The 15,691-nt window shown below is 38.4% G+C and overlaps 1 protein-coding gene across 7 annotated transcripts in view; it reads right to left on the reverse strand.

The window, feature by feature from the left end:
* Tbc1d1 (TBC1 domain family member 1) overlaps positions 1-15,691 on the reverse strand; it is a 167,065-nt gene that overhangs the window by 69,354 nt on the left and 82,020 nt on the right. For all 7 annotated transcript variants that reach the window (XM_090343720.1, XM_090343719.1, XM_090343718.1 and 4 more), the window contains 7 exons: positions 14,736-14,825; positions 13,453-13,557; positions 12,874-13,006; positions 8,047-8,138; positions 4,100-4,210; positions 2,629-2,748; positions 244-330 (listed from right to left, as the gene is read on the reverse strand). In XM_090343720.1, the coding sequence (XP_090199846.1) occupies positions 244-330; positions 2,629-2,748; positions 4,100-4,210; positions 8,047-8,138; positions 12,874-13,006; positions 13,453-13,557; positions 14,736-14,825 (738 nt within the window). The remainder of the gene's footprint in view (positions 1-243; positions 331-2,628; positions 2,749-4,099; positions 4,211-8,046; positions 8,139-12,873; positions 13,007-13,452; positions 13,558-14,735; positions 14,826-15,691) is intronic.

Below are 15,691 nucleotides of genomic sequence, written 5' to 3' on the forward strand. Positions count from 1 at the left end.
CAAATTAGATTTAGTTCTTTAAAATTATAATCTTGTTACTTTGTTTGTAGAATGGCCATTTATTTTTATATAAACTTTTATTTTAAGGTAGAACTACCTGACTGATACTCTACTAGTGACAAGACATCTAGAAACACCAAACTCTTTTTGACTAGGCGTATGAGACATTTGTGCTTTCTGACTGAGCCCTACAGACAAGAGGACTATTGGCTGGTTCCTCAGAGAAGGATGAAATGTGCTTACCTTGCTGGTGTTACTTAATGTGCTAGACATGGAGCTGTCCAGATCCACACTGGAGGAATGTTCCTGCAGGCCTCTGGCCTTATTGCCCTACATAAAGAAAGGGTAGTTCATTTATGACTGCAGATCTTGTAGAGCCATAAGCTAGAGGCAGCTTGATCTATTTAAGCAGAGACTTTTGCTATATATTCATGTACATTAAGACACTCTTCTCATTCTGTTTATCTAAAGACTACACCATATTAAATATTCCAAAATGTCTTACAAATCAGTCACTTGATAGGAATGATAGGCAGGATGAAAAGACAAATTTGTCTGAGGAAAAGCAGATATTAAAGCAAGCCCACTCAATAGTTGTGTCCCCCAAGTTACAAGACATTATAATTGGCCACACATATGTCACTCATGTTAGCCCTCTCTGAGCTCTCAAAGCCAGTCCCTCCACTTTTTTTTAATACCTTTCTTTTTAAACTAAATAACACCATCTATGTTTCCAAGGGAATGTGTTATTTGAAAAAGTTCTATAATGATACACCTTCAGAAAGGTATGAAACTCTTGACTGAAAGTTGAACTTTATGGAGGTGTGGTTTCTGACAACTCTGAGGCTGACACACATTTTGTACTTTGTTCTTCCTGTACGTAAATAACATGCTTCATGAACCACATAGTGCCTTGTGACAGGCTTTCAATTCTGCACAATGGCAGCCTTAAACAACAAGTAAATTAATGGATACAACTATGTTTCAAGAAAACTTTATTTATGAAACAACAGAAAGTAGGTAGACTTTAGCCCCAGAGTTGAACAGTTTATAGAACTCTGGTATAGAAAGTTCCAGAAAACTAACAAAAACAGCTGGTAGTTACTGGCTTTTTTTTCAGTTTTTAAAAAATTTTATTTTATTGTTAGTATGATGTATCTCTAGAGGGATTACAGTTATATTTGTAAGGTAGTGAGTACATTACTTCTTGAACATTGTACTTCATTTAAAAAAAAAAGCGTGAGGTGAAGGCGGAGGACACGGTACTGAAGCACTCATGGTAAAGCTCATTACTCAGGTTATTCAGTCTTCTGTGGACAGACAACCTTCATGAAATGATGGTTTCTAGACTCTTGTTTTGCGGTTGGCCACATTCTAAATTTTCCTTAGTAAATTGATATGCTTTGTCCTTAGAGGAAAAAAATATTTTCCTCTTTTGTGTTCCAGTTCTTACTATGATCAGAGTGAAAGCTAAGTGCATTAGAAAATGTTTGATGAGGGGCTGGGAGTTTGGCCTAGTGGTAGAGTGCTTGCCTAGCATGCACAAAGACCCGGGTTTAATTCCTTGGCACCACATACATAGAAAAAAAAGCCAGAAGTGGTGCTGATGCTCAAGTGCTAGAGCTCTAGCCTTGAAGAAGTCCAAGGACAGTGCTCAGGCCCTGAGCTCAAGCCCAAGACTGACAAAAAAAAAAAAAAAAAAGTTTGATGAAAGCAAGTTGGGGCAGCAGGAGAAGGGCAGGTGGTCCTTCAGTATTTACTGGCTTTTTAAAAAAACTGTCTTGACACCAGGGAGAACGAAGTCCTTACCTTGGCCTATGTGATTTATGCTCTGTATGAGTAACACTCTTTCAGAATTCAAAACAAAACAAATCCAAAGAGGCAGAACACAGGAGTGGAGCAGCACTCCAGAGATAGAAGCAGGAGGATCAGAAATCAAGGCCAGCCTCTGCTACAAAGGGAGATCCTATCTACATAAACAGCAAAGGAAGTAAATAAAATATAAATATCATTGTTCTAAGATAGCCTAAGTATAAAAAAGGATTTGTAGAGGTCGGGAGTTTGGCCTAGTGGTACAGTGCTAGCATGCACAAAGACCCAGGTCTGATTCCTCGGTACCACATACATAGATCCAAAAAAAAAAAAAAAAAAAAAAGAAGTGGCTCAAATGGTAGAGCCCTAGCCTTGAGAAAGCCCAAGGACAGTGCTCAGGCTCTGAGTTCAAGGCCCAGGACCGGGGAAAAAAAGAAATTATAGATTTTCTTTAGGATTTATGTTTATACTTTATGAACCTTAGACTCTCTTAAAAAGTGATTTAAAGTACAAGAAATTAAGCTACTTCCTTTGGTTAATCTCATATTATTTCTATGTTTCTTTGTTACCTGGTATATTGTATATACATTTATTTGTTTATTTGAAATAGGAAAGGGAAGGGGGGAAATAAGATAATTGGGAGGGGGTGGGGTGAAGGAAATGGGGACAAAAACTTAAGAAGGGGTATCAATGTGTAATGAACCTACTACCTGGCCAATGTAACTGTAACCCCTCTATATATTACCCCAACAATAAAAAATAAAAATAAATTTTAAAAAAGTTTCATCTCAAGAGAAAAGAAATTAAGCTACTTACCCGGGATAAAATACTTTCTAAAGATTCTGTTAAAGATCGCTTTGCTTTGTTTTTCAGCATATCTAACCTAAATCGAGTGGCACTATGTGGTAATTCACTTCCAATGTTCTCTGCTGCCATCTGTGACAGGAAAAGTGAAATAAAAATTTCTACTTTTATATTGGCTTATGTGTATTTGAAACTTTAAAAGGAATTATACTGCACAAATTCTCCCATAATTCTCCTTTATTCAATATTCTTTTTGAAACTTACCCATGCTGACAAATGTCCTTTGATATTCTCATGTGCAGCATCTCACTGTATAACTGATCTGTGCTTCCTCCCATAGTTCAATGTTTATTCTATGCTTACAAAGGAAGATGCAGTGACTTCTCTTAGGCAAAGCTCTCTAAGAACACATGCAAAAAATGTTGCAGGGGAAATAATCATGTTTTCCTTGAGAGGCACTGGGACTACGCATCTTCAGTGATCCAGGTATTTTCAAGCTTCTTTCTTTAAATGGCACCAATTTATAGTCCTGAGCTCAGCACACAAGAGTTCACCTTTACAAAGTACTGCCTGAATTCTTACACTCTGCCTTCCTGATGGACAGAGGATGTCCTCTTATCGTGCCTTCTCTAATTACTACTGCTATTAGGCGTCTTTCAATTTCATTCAGCAGTGCTGAATAGGGAAATGCTAATTCACTAATGAATGCTACACATGTTTTCAAGGTGTAAGAGGGAAAGAAAGTGTTCTGATATGGGCTACATTCTGACAAGTGCTACATAATTGTCCAATTATCCATGATTTCATTCCTGTGAGAATTAGGACATACATGAAAAGAATGCCTACTGGTATAAAAGTTCCTTTAAGAAGAGAGATTAGGGCGGGAGTTTGACCTAGTGGTTAAAGTGCTTGCCTAGCATGCATGAAGACCCGGGTTCGATTCCTCGGTACCACATACATAGAAAAAAGCCAGAAGTGGTGCTGAGGCTCAAGTGGTAGAGCTCTAGCCTTGAGAAAGTCCAAGGACAGTGCTCAGGCCCTGAGCTCAAGCCCAGGACTGGCAAAAAAAAAAAAAAAAAAAAGAGACTATAATTTACCTTTGTGTTCAGCCAGAACTGGGCACAAGTACTCTGGATGCATAAAGCTTGCTCAAGAGGCAGTAAGGGATGAGTAATGACAGGCAGGCTCACAAAGAATGCATGCTTGAGGCAACAATGACTCATTCAACAAACACTAATTGCCTATGATATTTTATGCACCCTGGAGGGTGCAGTGCTAGCTATATGACTGGTGCAGAGCAATCATCCCCCAAAAAGAAGAGCCTTGATGATGCAGGCAGAAACTTTTCTCATCTTCTCTAAGCATAACTAAGACTCCTAAATGTTTCCTACATGTACAACAAATGAAAAAAATGAAGGAGAAAGAGGCTTTGTATACACTGCTTCCCAATAAATAGTACAATAATAATAACAAAAGTGCGTACCTGTTTCATCTCTCCAATGTGGCTGTGTTCTTTTTGTTTCTCTTCATATAAACATCTCAGAAAAGAAATAATTAATTCATTCTCTCGCTGCTCATTTCTTGGTCTCAATTTCTTTAAAATAAGAAATGGGATATATTACAAATACTTTTAATTATCAGCAAGTAAACACTTCTCTAGAAGTGTTGACCTCTACTCACTGACCATGCTTTTACTGAATCATTTCACCAGGGGGCACCAGCAATCTTAATAGTGAAGGCAAATTTTTAAAATGGAATAGTGGAGCCGCAGAGCCCGATTTAGATCTCATCTCTGAAGCTCTTTTAGCTAAAAAAAATTTTAACAACAAATAGAGGCATGGCCAAAATATTTAACAAATAAACAGTTTTTAAAACAGAAAAAAAAAATCTATGTAAACACCTAGAGGTCAAGAGCCGTAATGACTACACATTTATAAACAATTAGGAACTAGAAAGGAACATAGCAACTGGACTCAGGGGTTACATGTCAAGTACATGCCAAGTACATTCATCATGAAGCCTTTATAGAATCCCCATGATGAGGCAGGCAGTTTGATGCAGAATTTCATAACTTGCTCACTTTCTTCTTCCTCTCTTTCTGGGTCTTTTAATTTGTAAACAAGATACTGACAAAGCACAATATACTAGAAAGCAGAATAAGAGTTACCATTGCTAAACAAGTCCAAGTCCTTTAGTCTTAGCTTTTCTGTCTAACTAAAGTAAGGATTGTGAACAAAATAAACTTCATGGTCTCCTCTAGCTCCTAAAATTATAGCATTTGAAATACAGATCACGGTCTGGTTTCAAAAGACCATCCAGGCCAGGAGTGTGGCCTAGTGGTAGAGTGTTTGGCTAGCTTGCATGAAGCTCTGGGTTCCATTCCTTGGTACCACATATACATAAAAAAAAAAAAAAAAACAAGTGGTGCTGTGGCTTAAGTGGGAGAGTGTGAGCTTTGAGAAAGCTCAAGGACAGTGCCCAGGCTCTGAGTCAAGCCCCAGGACTGGAAAAAAATAAATAAAAGATCATCTAATTTAACGTATTATTTTATTTTTTCTGAATATGAAAAAGCCAAAATGAACTACTCTGCAGAGAAGACAAAAATGTTTAGTCTACAAGATTTGGTAATACAGCTCCTAATTATACTGACAGTTATCCATTGCTCTGTCTTGTCCTAGCTCCAAACTTCTGGCCCGCCCTTTAACACAGACTCAAGATGTGATATGAAGATCAACTATATATATATATATATATATATATATATATATATATATGCAGAACCATTCCAGGCAACTTTTCCTCAGCTAATGATAGTGTTATCCTTGATGTCACAAGCATTAAAAAGAAAGGTTAACTTTAATCCAGACCTCTAGCATGCCCTCCCTTAAAGGAAAAGATCATTTCAAAAAGCAAGTTGTTGTTACTCAAAGAAAAGACAAAAAATGTTTAGGGGGATCTGTTTTCACCAAGAAGTCTGAAGTTTCAGATTCAAGTATTTAGTATTTTAGAGGCTGAAGTGGACACTCAACCTGCTCTTCACACCACAAATCCTGATGTTACAAATTGCCTATATCAAATGCCATGAGTGGATTTGTTTTTATTTTCCAGAGCAAGTTTCCATTAGGTACTTAAAAGGGGAATGTGGCAGTGAAGTAGACCCCTGTGATGCTATCTTCAAATGTGCCAATTAGATACACTGAAAACAATACATTTCCAACAGCTCACAAATAAGAAACAGCCTTGCAATATCACAAGTCCTCTTAGGAAGAAAGGGGCCTACATACCCTCATGCCCAGTACAGAGTGCTCAAGGTCAGCAGCTATCATCTCTAACATCATTTTTATAGTTCACTTCCCTCTCTCCTTTCCTCTCTTTCGCAGTCTCTAGTTTATCAGTTCCGGGAGTAAACTCAGAACTTCAAGCACTCTGCCACCTAAGCCATATCCCAGACTCAACCAAGTTTTTCTTTGATTCTGTATTATTTTTCATTAACCATTTACTTACAAAAACACTGAATAAAGTATGTAAGTTTTCTTTAACTACATAATCATATGCTATTAGGTTCATTGGCAATTACATAATGAGAATTTCATAAATGCCTTATGAAAATTTGTCTTTTGGAGAGTTTTTGAGAAATAAATTACCCTCCAGGAAAGGATGGGCAAGGAAAAAGAGAACACATAAAAAATTAAGCTAGAGTTTTGTTCATAAGCTTTCTGAACTATTTACCTTTCAAACACATTAGCAGAATAGGTACTATCTAAGAAACCAATGACTTGGTCCGGAAAATGTTTTAGAAAAAAAAACTAGAATGGTTCCTAAGAAAGAAACTTCAACAGGCTATGAAAAGAAAAGATTGATATCAAATGTGGCACTCAAGAGAGACAATTGCAATAACGACAGTAAAAGGAGCTGGGTTTTCAAAGACACTGAACAAGATTCTTTCTTCGTTCAGACCAACCTTTAAAAATAAATAAATACTTCTACAATGCAATGGGTCCTGAGATATTACCTAAAGATTGTTTTTCTTTTTCTAAAATTGAACCTTGGTCATCAGTTTGATTTCTAAAGTCTCTTTACCGTCAGGTGTTGGGTTGTCCTAAAAACATGTATGAAGAATAGAAAGCTCAGGCTCCTGAGCTCAGTTACACCTCACTGATGCAAGAGGAAGCTCTGAGTACCATCCATATGGTGTCATCAGTGTTTCAGAACATACTCTGTGGCACTCCGTGTGAAAATGAAACCTCGCACGAGGGAAGAGAGGCATATCCTGCATGCTTGCAGGAAGATGCTCCCATAAGATTTTGAGAGCTCCATACTAGTAAGTGGATCAGTCCTGGCAGCCTGGGCTTCAATTCTAAATGCATTAATAATCAATTGTCCATTTCTCAAATCCAAGTACAAATCACACTGTATTTTCTCCAGTTTGTTCAGAAAACATAAAGGTGATAGAAAACTCTGAAAATAGCTGCCAAAGCTATTTGTTAAATTGTTAATAGAAAAATCATTTCCCATGGGTCCTTTATAAATACATGGCAACACTACTGCAGAATGACAAGAGAAAAACTTAACTAGGGACTGAAAAGAAAGATAATGCTTTAGATTTTTATGTAAACAGAAAACAGATTGTAGGCCTTCTAGTCTTGTTGTTGACTTTGTTTAATCACTCCTATATTTATAGAACCTACTGTCATAAGCCCCTAATCCCCCAACCTCCCCAAAACTACATTTATTCCTTAGCTTCAGGGTAGCTGATCTAGTCCTAAAAAGTGCTAGAAAGCCACAGAAAATATCCATCTGTGAAGGCAAACACGAAACTGGGGTGAGCTTTTCAGGATTCATGATGAGCAGGCAAACACAGCAGCATAGCATGAATCCCTCAGATCCACAGCAGCTTATGCAAGGATGAGCAGATAACATGGAAAGCCAGTGAGCCTGGATTTTGCTTTATTTTGTGTTTTTCTTTTAATAGATTTTATATACTACATGGCTTTAGGGCATGGAACTTTCAGATTCATATCCAAAGATTGTCTCCTTATTTTCCCACACTTTGGGCTGAAATCCTGGGAGGGAAAGAGTGGGCAGAGGACCCAAAGGCAGAAGAGTATGTGTGGACCAGTCCAGGTCTGCCTCCCAGGCTGAAACTCTTCCCACTTTCTAATTTCTTAGTCTAACACATCACTTGAGAGGTGTCCTTGATGTGGTATTGGAACTCCTTTCGTACAACTACTTAAACATTTTTTAAAATCATTATATAAATTTTTAAAGAGAGAGAAGTGTTTGTTTTTCTTACTTTGACCATAAAAGCCCAGACGTGATGGTGAATCCCTCACCCAGCTCCCTCTTCAGGGCTGTGACAACACAGGACCTTTCATAGATAGGCTGCTTGCCTTTGCTTTCTCCTTGGAAGTTTAACTTTGGGTACTATACCTGAACCTCCTCGAAGATTGTTGCCTGCTCCTGATTTGTCAGTGTTGTCAGGTGCTTTTGAAGTTCTAATTTGGTTTTAGAAGAATTCATTCCTATTAAGGAAGAGAAAAAAAAGGGAAGACATGAAACAACTATTCAAGGCATGAGGTCACACCCTCCACACTCACTCCCTCACGTTCTTACCCCATCATTTTAAGCAAGCTAGATAATTTCAAATCAATGATGACAGTGCCACCTTTTACCTGGACTCTCTCCTAGGATATTTCACCTGGGTATGGCAGCTGGTACACACCTGCAGTCTATTCAGCAAGTAGAGGTGGGATTGTGAGTTCAAAATCAGCTTGGACAAAGTTAGCGAGACCCTATCTCAAGAGTCAAGTGGTTGAGTACTTACTTGGTATGCAGGAAGCTCTGCACTACCAAAAAGGTGGTGGTGGGGCTAACCCAAAAAAAAAAAAAAACCCAAACAGCTGGGTGCTATTGACTTGTGCCTAAAATCTGAGCTACTTGAATGGCTGAAATGGTTCTGAAGTTGAGGTTCGGGGCCAGCCAAGTTCATAGGCTACTTTCTCTATGAAAGTAGGGTAGGGTGGTACACACCATCATCCTTAGCAACAAGGAAGCCTAACTGGTAAATTGTCAAGAGCATTCCCAGACAAAAAGTGAGACCTTCATTTTAAAATATTGGAAATGTGGTTCAAGCAGTATAATGCCATGTAACCACCACACAAAGGACAGTTAGAATGTAAACTGCGTCTTCCCAGAAACTAAGCACTTATGACCTCCACAGTCTCCCTTGAGTAACAGAACCAAGTCTCCTGACCCACTGATGGCTTCAGTACAAACAGAAGTAGGGTGATGTGAAAAGGACAGATGAGTTTTTCAGCATGTAATTTACCCTAGTTCCAGCCAGCTGCAGGTTACAGAAAGCCAAGGAAGCAGAAGCAAGCTGTATTTCAGCAACTAGTTTAATGCTGAAGCAAAAGTGATCAAATTTATAAATAAAATAGGCACTCTATTCTTCAACTAAAAATGTTTCTCCAAATCTAGGGGATGTTTCTGATACAGCATTAGCATCAGTGTTCGCAAACACTGTGTTGTTTGGTGAAACATTCAGAAAGGGGAAATCTAAGATTAGATTAACTACATATACATGAGAACAAAGGCTGAATCACACAGGGCCGTCTTTTCATCTCTGCAGGTAGGAAGGGATCTTCCAATTGGCCCTTGCCTGATTCAGGGTAACTCAATTCATTGGATCCTTCCTGCCCTATTCAAACCAGCTGGTCACACTCAGGTCCAGGGCCTACTCCATGGCTTTTTGCCTCCTGCAGCCATTCATAAAGGAGACATCTCCTTGGTGGTCCCATGTGATGCCAAATGAGGTGTGAAGAAAGAGAATAGGGCACACACACCAAAAAATGGGGCCCAAGTAGAAGTGGAGAACCAGACTCCAGGGGGCTCTCATCATTGGTAAGAATGCCCCACAACACTAGGCTGAAAAGACCTCATTAGAGCGAGCTCTGATGAATGACTCTGGCTGGGGGAAAATTTGCTGAGAACAAAAGAAAACCTCTGTTCAACTTCTTTTTTTAAATAAAGGAAAAGTATAATTAATGTGGACTCAGGACATAGCTTAACTGGTAAAGAGCTTGCCTAGCAAATATGAGGCCAAGTTCCATCCTAGTACTGTTAAAAAAAAAAGCGTAATTAATTTACTAATTCCCCAAATGTTCCTTTAGAGAGTAAGCACGATACTATATAAACACAATACTATCTAAGCACAGCTGTATAGAGTCTCTCAACAGAGTGTTGGATCTCTTGCAGGCTGTGTGAGCCTATTACAGTGGTGAGTCTAGCATAAACATGGGCAATGTGTGTTTAGTTTATTTATACATTATGGGACATAAGCCACATCAAGTGATGAAGAAAACATTCTGTAAATGTTTCATCATGAGGCTATTTCATTGGTTCTTTCCAGTGAACTAGTTCCAGAGTCATTAGTCAGACCTCAATCCACTGTTAGAAATACTGTTATACAAGTTTTAATAAATCACTTACTTTATTCTATACTTCTAGTCTCCAAATCTGCATGTAAAATAATTATATCTTCATCTACTCGGGCTACCTCTTATAATGTGACATTGGTATTCTGAGAAATGCTTCCCATTATATAAGAAAACATATTCTCCCCTAACTTCTAATGACACTATTTAATTGCTGGTTTTTATGTTAGTAGAGCTTTCTTCCTTGGCTGGACTCTAACATGTAAAAGATGGATTCAGGGATTGTTTCCAAAACTACACCAGCAAAATCCCTACCCTGATTAAGCTTTTACAGCTGTAACTTTTTGAAAGCTCAGCTAGACCAAAGAAAGATTTACCAAATGGGATTCTGGAAGCATTCCAGTTCTGTAGATCAAGATCTGCTTTATCTCCCACAGCCAAAGCCATGCTGGCTTCTTAATAAGATCTTAAGGGACATTTCTGTCATCATTTACCTTATCTTGACAACCACTAAGGAAAGAGTTAGTGGTCCTCTCAGCTGGAATTTCTAGTTAAAGCTCAACTTCTTTAGTTCCCAGGCATATTTTATAATTTAATGTCAGCAAACAGAAGCAATGTGAAAAACAGCTGAAAATATTAATCATGAGTACTTTAGAGAGTACTAGACTGGCACAAATAAGCCTTCTCAGACCTTAATATGTCAGTTGTTAATTTATCTCAGAAATGGGATAAACTAGATGACTATCATCCAAGAAATAGAAAATTACAAGTTTTGGTAAGGATGTGAAGAAACTGGAACTACCAATGGGAATATAGAATTTATATAATGACAGACTAGCATGGCAGTTTCTAAACATTGAGACACAGAATTATCATGTAATTCAGGAATTTTACTTATGGGTATATGCCCAATGGAAGGAGAAACTTCAACAGATGTTTGTACAACACTTGTAGCAACATTATTCATAATAGCCCAAGGTGGAAACCCAAAAATGTCCATTGATAAATGTGTGTATACATATATATATACATATATATATAAAGGAATATCATTTGCCCCACATTCAAAAACCTAGAAGGCATTATGCAAAGTGAAATTAAGCAGAAAGCAAGAAATATTCCATAGAATTCCTCTTATATAAAATATCTAGGATAATCTAATTCATAGAAACAGAAAATAGACTGGAGGTTGCTAGGGCTAGAGGAAGTAAAAGAGCAGAGCATTAAATTAGTTATAATTGGGGAAGATGAAAACAATCTTGGTGATGGCTGGAGGTGACGGTTATATAACAATGTAAATGGACTTAATACCACTGAACTACACAAAGTTACAATGGCAAATCTGATGTTATAATATTGCTCCTAAAATTTATTTTTTGCACTAGTACTGGGGCTTGAACTCACAGCCTTGACTTCTCACTCAGCCTTTTTTTATCCACTCACAACTAGCACTATACCACTTTCTCCATGTTTTAAAAACATGAGAAATGATCAAATGTTTATTTTACTTCTACGGCAACCCAGTGGCTTAAATCATGTGACATTGGCAAAAGCAAATGAAAAGGTTTTAGAAATTCTACCACAAATGGGACAAAATGTAAAGTCAAGAGAGATATGAAACCCTTCACCTTTTAAGTTCTCTGAGATATACACCAAGATCATTCTGTCTCCTATACTTCAGCCCCTCCCTGGCAACCTAGAGTCAGATATTGTCTCCTTTAGCTAGATGGAGGCAGTCCCCTCACTTTGTCTAGAAGGACCCTCTCCCACTCCACGCTGACAAGTCTGTTCTGCTGGTTCAGAATTTGCTTAAAGTGCTCTTTGAATCTAAAAATACACAGTCAGTCAGGATGCTATGACTTTCCCAGTGAGGCTTGATTTTAGAAAGATTGCTTTGGTTACAGGTAACAGCCAGGGTCCTATCACCTGGAGCCAGGTCTGGGCTCCATGAACACTAGTTTATTCCTAGCTATCCCTAATCTTCAATTCATTTATCTATTAAACGTGTAAAACTGGTGATCCTTCCCTCCAGGAAATGTGGTAAAGATTAACCAGATAATAAAAGAAAGCCCTGGGGCCAGGAGTTTGGCCTAGTGGTAGAGTCCTTGCCTAGCATGCACGAAGACCAGGGTTCGATTCCTCAGTACCATGTACATAGAAAAAAGCCGAAAGTAGTGCTGTGGCTCACATAGTAGAGCCCTCGTCCTGAGAAAGCCCGAGGACAGTGCTCAGGCCCTGAGTTCAAGGCCTCCGACTGGCAAAAATAAAATTAGAATTAAAAAAATAAATAAAAGAAAGCCCCATACCTGGCACATCTTACTCAATGACCACTGGTTGTAAATCCTAGCACTGTATAATGGTTTCTCTAAGCTAAGACAAGTTTCCAGAGGTAGTGATCCACACAGTCACCCCTTCTTTTATTCTTTCTCATTTCCCTCCTCAACTGCAGCTGTTTTCTGTTCCCCGACCATTAAAACTGTCCTAGCAGAGGTTATAGGTGACCTAAGGGAGAAACCTAGGAGAAATTCCTTAGGCTTTACCTTACTAGATCTCCATGCAAGGCCAATATAACCACCACTAACACCTCCATAACTATTATGTAAATGTCCAGTGAACTCCATTCTGCTGACTCCTCCACCATCCTCACAGGGCAGAAAGATGGCAGAAGGGGATGTGGGTTCATACTGGCAGTATGCACAAAAATACTGACTTCTAGAAGACATCTTCTGGTGCAGGGGGAAAGTTAATCTGTCAGGCAGACACCGAAGGTTTTCAGGGGCCTTTGATTCCCACTCTTCTGGCTGCAAGTGCCCCTACTCACCCTCGATCCGCTCACAGAGCTTGTGCAGGGCTTGCAGGGGGCAGCCCTCACACAGCTGGGCTGGTGCCTTTGCTGTCTGCTGCACCGCGGCCACCGTGAAAGCCTGCTTCAGCGTCATCATGATTTCGTCAACCTAATCAAGAAATGATAGCCAACAAAAAGTTAGCTCCGAGTTAGCTAGGATGAATCCATAGAAGATTTTTCAGGCTCATAGATCAAAGTGGTAATACTTGCTAGGACTACTGTCTGAGAAATACTCTCTATGTACTCACCATTATTAAAGCAGCTCAATTGCAAAATAAAAGCAAATTAAATGCTGAGTAAACAGCAAATGTTTCTCAAAGACCAAAATGGCATTTTTTTAGGGGATAGTGGGTGAAATGAACATATTTATCATAAATAATAAGCACTGAAAATGCAACTTCAAATAAGTTTCATATGAGTACTGAGTTAGTTGTGAGCAAATAATTAAAATCAAATAATGATATGTCCCTGAGGCTATGAAGTTTTACTAGTGAAGCTGAAATTCCTCCCAAACAAGGTTGCAGGTAGGCAGCGCTCCTGCTCCTGCTCGCTCACCAGAGCTTCATTTGCGCACTGGAACACGTAACAGACGAAATGAAAGCCACCGCCACCAGAAGACTCACGGCAGATAAACCCAAAATGGTCCACATGTCTGATGCCCTGTGGAGGGCAAGCGAAGAAGGGAAAGAGAAGTTGAGTTGTTATCAGCAGAGGTTCCAATCTTAAGTTGCCCTGAGTGCCACAGCGTGATTTTAGACAGCACTAGCAAATTACTATTTTCTCAGGGATTTTAAAACTTTCAAAAAAAATCCATAAACATCTCTCAGCTATGGGAGATCAACATAATCCTACAAAATGTAACTTTGATTTCTTCACAATAAGAATTAAGGTTATTAAAAATGCAAGTTTTAGTACTCATTTTATTTAAAGGAAGAGAAGCTGACACAAAAATTATAACTTTTCTTGGGCATTATAGAATGAATAACTCTAGCCAAACACTGGTGGCTCACATCTGTAATCCTAGCCACTCAGGAAGTGATGTGAGGATCACTGTTTGAAGTCATCCCAGGTGGGAAAGTCCATGTCTCTTATCTCCCATTAATCAACAAAAAATAGGAAGTAGAGCTGTGGCTCAAGTGGTAGAGCACCAGCCATGAGTAAAAAAGCTAAAGAGTAGCACCTAAGCTCTAAGTTCGAGTCCTAATACTGACACAAAAACAAAAAGACCTCCTTGAATAATCAAAGGCAGACCACAGGTTCAGAAGAAACTCTCTCTCTCACACACACACGTATATATACATATATACATACATATGTGTGCACATGTACATACAAAAAATTCATATATAGAACTGTACATATGTATATCTGTTCATATCCATAGCTGTTAAAAGAGCCTTAAAATATATTTGTACTCTTAAGATAATAAAGTGATATAAAGAATAAAAGTTTACATAGTTCTCAAAGTGTAAAGCTATCAAATTTAAAAGAACAAATGTTGCACATTAACATTAACATAAATCAAAGCAAATTAAGAACAAAATTCTGTGGCTAACCTCATTTTCTTGCTAATATTAGTAATCACTGACATGTTCTGGTATCTTAATGCTCTTCTACAGCAAATTAAATATAAACCAATATTATTGCTTACAAACAAAATTCTTAATTTCAAAATTGCAATTTAACATACAAAAGAAAAAAAGAAATGCAAGATCACAGAACAAGTACTTAAAAACATACAACTTATTACATGCTTAGCATTTCTGTGGTAAAAGAGATATTAAAAGAATTCTATTAAAAATGTGATAGCAATTGAACAATAACCAGTCTCTATTTACCTGAGAGCAAAAGGATATCTCCTTAAAATTTTTCTCCAATGCTATTTTTTTGGTGTCAGGACTGATGAGGTAAACTTCAGACTGGCCAATCTTAAAAGACAAACCAAATTGGGGGGGGGGGGGAGTGGAAAGTAGCATTTTATGAAAACTGAATTCCAGTTTATTATTCAATTTTTTCATGTCACGAGGAAAACGGTAAGCCCCAATAACTAGTAATCATAAACTGTAGAAAACCATCCCAAAGGTTGTCCAGTGCTAGAATAACTAAGGTGCATAGTGACAGGATAGCTAGGTTCCATTTTCCTGCATAAGAATCCATTTTCTCTGATGGACCAAACATTTAAAAGGTAGCCATATGCTTCAGAACTCTTTATTGGGAAATTAAGTTTCTAAACAAATATTCTAAAACAGACGTTTCTGTTTAAAATTTCCAGAACACTCTCTAAGGCTCTTTTTTCTTTCTTTCTTTTCTTTTTTTTTTTTTTTTACAAACTAGGCACTTTAAACTATTCCCAAAATAATCTACATTAGTGGAGTATACACACTGTGTTAGGCGATCAAGGACTCGCTTCACGAACATTAGTACCGATCGGTGCTGTCTAACTGACTTGGGATACCATCTGTCCTCACCCGGGAAGAGGAGTGCTGGGTTTGGATGCACATTCTGGTACCACAGACCCTCCAGACTACAGTGGAGCACGTGGGCCCTCATAAGAATTTCATCCCCAGTAAAGAATTACTTAGTATAAAAATATCTGCATTCATGGGCCGGGAGTTTGGCCTAGTGGTTAAAGTGCTTGCCTAGCATGCATGAATACCCGGGTTCGATTCCTCGGTACCACATACATAGAAAAAAGCCAGAAGTGGTGCTAAGGCTCAATTGGTAGAGCTCTAGCCTTGAGAAAGTCCAAGGACAGGGCTCAGGCCCTGAGCTCAAGCCCAGGACTGGCAAAAAA

Source organism: Megascapheus bottae, chromosome 13 (assembly GCF_031878675.1).
Source record: "Megascapheus bottae isolate mThoBot1 chromosome 13, mThoBot2.hap1, whole genome shotgun sequence".
NCBI classification, from domain to species: domain Eukaryota; kingdom Metazoa; phylum Chordata; class Mammalia; order Rodentia; family Geomyidae; genus Megascapheus; species Megascapheus bottae.